The sequence below is a fragment of the Myotis brandtii genome, unplaced genomic scaffold (genome assembly GCF_000412655.1).
Source record: "Myotis brandtii unplaced genomic scaffold, ASM41265v1 scaffold133, whole genome shotgun sequence".
NCBI classification, from domain to species: domain Eukaryota; kingdom Metazoa; phylum Chordata; class Mammalia; order Chiroptera; family Vespertilionidae; genus Myotis; species Myotis brandtii.
In genome coordinates this window covers 2,369,105-2,373,137 of record NW_005354718.1, presented here as the reverse complement: position 1 = coordinate 2,373,137, position 4,033 = coordinate 2,369,105, and the positions used below count along the sequence as shown (strand labels likewise).

At 45.5% G+C, this 4,033-nt stretch overlaps 1 protein-coding gene across 1 annotated transcript in view; it reads left to right on the top strand.

The window, feature by feature from the left end:
• Positions 1-210: 210 nt before the first annotated feature.
• The window catches only part of NDUFAF1 (NADH dehydrogenase (ubiquinone) complex I, assembly factor 1), a 13,522-nt gene continuing 9,699 nt past the window's right edge, over positions 211-4,033 (top strand). The window contains exons 1-2 of the mRNA XM_005860266.2: positions 211-322; positions 3,087-3,734. Coding sequence (XP_005860328.1) covers positions 3,162-3,734 — 573 coding nt within the window. The 5' untranslated portion in view covers positions 211-322; positions 3,087-3,161. The remainder of the gene's footprint in view (positions 323-3,086; positions 3,735-4,033) is intronic.

Sequence of the window (4,033 nt, the reverse complement as noted above, 5' to 3'; positions counted from 1 at the left end):
ACATGGGACAGAAAAGATCAGGAGTGGTGGAAACCGGGCTTTTTGGAAAGCGAGTAGAGACCAAAAGCCTCGGGTCGACTGGCTTAGGGATCTTGGTTACTAGCCCTAGGCCTCCGCATCGGACCGGAACTCTAGTGTCAAAACGCCTGGTTTGGCGCCGGGTTGTAAAAGCAGCTGGACCGACACCGGAAAGTGGAGTGCCCGGTCGGGAAAAGCTGGGGACCCGGGCAGAGGCCACTCGTGAACCCCGGTGGGGAGGGCGAGTGGGCCTCTGCTGGGCGTTCGCGTGTCCCGGACGTGCGAGGGCGACACAGCCTAGCAGGTGAGGGCTGAGGGGACCACACCCCGATCGGATTGGGAGCTTATTGCCAGGGCTCTAGAGTTAGTGTTGCTACCTAGTAGCTGTAATGACCTCGGGTAGTTGAATCTTGGAACCTCCGGGTTCTCACCTCGGTAATAATAATAGTAGCTCTCCCGGAGTTGCTGTGAGGAGCCAATGGAAATACACTTAGAACAGTTTCTGGCACATGGTAAACCCTAGATACACAATCTTTCTAAAGACTGCTCCATTTAGCTGCTGCAAAAGCCACGACCTTCAGTCTGGGATCACCCGTTAACGGGTTTGACTTTATTGGTAAAAATATGAAACGAACGTTTATAATTACAGTTATATTAGAGACGTAGCAACACTACCGAGGGTTTGGGAAACAGGGTGACTATTACTCATCATCCCATCATTCTATACTAGACTTTAAGACTTTTATTCCCTGCTCTCCCCCACCCAAATATATTATAATTTTAAAGAATATTTTGGAGACAACCGACAGTGGGATTGTCTCCAAAGCCCAGTACTTTTTATTGTGAGAGTAGGTTTATTAAAGCTGGGGACAGTGAGACAGGAAGACTTAGGACAGAAGAAACAATAGAGGGACTGCAGGGGCCTGCTTTTGCTCTCTAGAGACCTGTGGGCAAGAAGTGAGCCCGGGCAGGGCTGCTGCGCTCACTGCAGAGTCGGCGAAAAGGGGGCCTTGGGGACAGGTTCAGGGGGTCAGCCGCCGTCAGGTGCTGCTGCCCATTGCTCCCCTGGTTGCAAGTCTCCCGGGGGAGGGGGGTGGTGGTATCTCTTAGAGTTAGGAGATGCGTGCCTGAGGGGAAGGGGAACCACACCGGTGTCCTCCTGGGAGGGAGAGGACCTCTGTACGTTTTTATACTTGTTATGTTCGCATATATGGTCTTGTAGCTGGAACAGGTAGGAGAGGGGACCGTGCGGTCATCCTGGTTCTGGCAGCACTTCCTGCCAGCACATAAGAAATGTTTCGAAGAGCAAGGTTGTTGTTTTGCTAGAGTGACAGTTATATTGGTAATGCTATACATACAGAGAGGCGGCAGCAGCAAGTGGAAGGACCTCAGGCCAGCACACGAGTTGGAGATTCCATACCGATTGACATTGTGAGCTTCAGCAAGCCGCTTATCGGTTGGTGTCTTGTTTCCCTGAGAAAGGAAATATCTACCTGCCTTGTCTTACAGAAGTCACATGTGCATTAAATGAGATACGTCAAAGTGGCTTGAACATCTTGAGAATGGTGTTTAAATGTGATAGTATTAGTGTTACTGTTTATTTCTATCTTTGAGGACCTCACATTGTGACTGATAGTCAAAGCCTTGTTACTCAGTGTGAGCCTTGGACTAGGAGCTTGTTAGATATGAAGAACCTTGGAGATCCTGTTAGACTTACTGGATCAGAGACCCTTCTTATAGCCATCGTTCCATGTGGTCTTTAGAAAAATCCCTTAAGGTAGGTAAGGGAACTGTTACCCCCAAGGAAATGGAGACCTCGGAAGATCAACTGGTTTACCTGAGGGTAAACAGCGTTAGTAGGTTTCGCCATACGAAATTGCCAATATTTACAATACTTACAACCTAATAAGAGGGTAGGGCGAAGCGTCAAGTCAAAGTTTTCTTTTTTTTTTTTTTAATATCTTACCTGGAGTTTGCTTTTTTTTTTTTTTTAAATATATATTTTATTGATTTTTTTACAGAGAGGAAGGGAGAGGGATAGAGAGTTAGAAACATCGATGAGAGAGAAGCCTCGATCAGCTGCCTCCTGCACACCCCCCACTGGGGATGTGCCCGCAACCAACGCACATGCCCTTGACCGGAATCGAACCTGGGACCCTTCAGTCCGCAGGCCGACGCTCTATCCACTGAGCCAAACCAGTTAGGGCTGGAGTTTGCTTTTTTAAAGATGTTTTTATTGATTTGAAAGAAAGGAAGGGCAAGGGAGAGAGGAAATAGAAACATCAATGATGAGAGAGAATCATCGATTAGCTGCCTCCTGCACGCCTCTTACTGGGGATGAGCCCGCAATCCGGAATTGAACCCAGGACCCTTCAGTCCACAGGCCAGTGCTCAATCCATTGAGCCAAACCGGCTAGGGCATCACTGATTTTTGAGAAAGAGAGAAGACATTGATGTGAGAAGGAAACATTGATTGGTTACCTCCCCTAGGTGCCCCACCCGGGAATTGAACCTGCAACCTTTTGGTATACAGGATGATGCTCCAACCAACTGAGCTCTGTGGCCTGGGCTGTAAGTCCCTCTTTTTATGAAGTGCTAACTGAAAGGGTTAAAGAGACTAACATGTCAATTAGCTTAGGTCCTGGAGTGAATGAGTTGAATATTTTATTCTAGAAACCAATTATTTCTTTAAAAATCTAGTCCTGGTAGAGTTGCCAAAAAACAAACAAAACAAAACCAGAAAAACAATAAAAGCACAAAATCAGCATAAAAATTTGTTTTAAAATGAACACAATCTTTTGAAACACATACTTGAATTATTTTGGGGTCGATTAATCATAAACTCCATGAAGGGCTCTGTGTTTATATTTATTTTGGTATTTTTTTCACAAGGTAGCTGGATGCATTATGTATAGTGCAAACAGTATTCTCGTCATACATCCTGGATAAATGTTTGTAGAGTTAGAAAATAAATTCATGAATTTCACAATACATGATCTATGTTGAATTTGAAATTGTGATATGTTTTTTGCTACACTTGTAACTCTTTGATGTCTCTTCTATTATAGGTGGAATTGGGCTATTGGTGAAGCTTCTTTCTCTGGTAGCCCAGGGAGAAATTTAAGTTTTGACTTGTTCTTACTATGGCTCTGGTTCACAAATTGCTGAATGGCACTTATATTCTCAGTAAAGGCCTAAAGCCAAGTGTTGCCGCATGTCCATTTTTGAGTACCCGCTCTGCAGACTATTGTTCCAGTAGTCTTCAGAAACCAGTGGCTACTCCTGGCAAAGCTTCCACTCAGAGGACCTCTGCAGGGGGTTTGCAAGGAGATCAGAGAGAAGTTGCTTTGGATATACCTTCTCCTGAGGAGAAGCCTGAAGTTAGTTTTGATAAAGCAATTAAAGATGAAATCAAGGAACATTTTAGGCGTTTGAAGGATGAGATTGTGAATCATTGGATAGGGCCTGAAGGCCGCCCTCTGCAGGAGATCATTCTGGAACAAGCCAGAGTTGTCTGGCAGTTCCGTGGAAAAGAAGATTTGGACAAGTGGATAGTGACTTCGGATAAGACAATTGGAGGCAAAAGTGAAGTGTTCCTGAAAATGGGCAAGAATAACCAGAGTGCACTGCTGTATGGAACTCTGAGCTCTGCGGCGCCTCAGGATGGGGAGAATAGTCAGAGCGGATACTGTGCAATGATATCCAAGATTCCAAGGGTAGGTCAGGCCCAGGAGCTTGAGTTTTCTGGTGAACTGCGGTGAACATTGTAGCACGAACTGTAGCTGAGAGTTTCTGTAAATGAAAACACCTGGCACCTCATCTTGTCTGGGGTTGTATAACTCCTGGGCACGAGCTGAAGCACAAGGGGGAAGCGGCTCCTGAGGAGGGACGACTTGTTTCTGGGCATCACTTTGGTCCAGAGTGGTGCATTCTTTTTTTTTTTTTTTAATATATTTTAATTTTTTACAAGAGGAAGAGAGAGGGATAGAGAGATAGAAACATCAATGATGAGAGA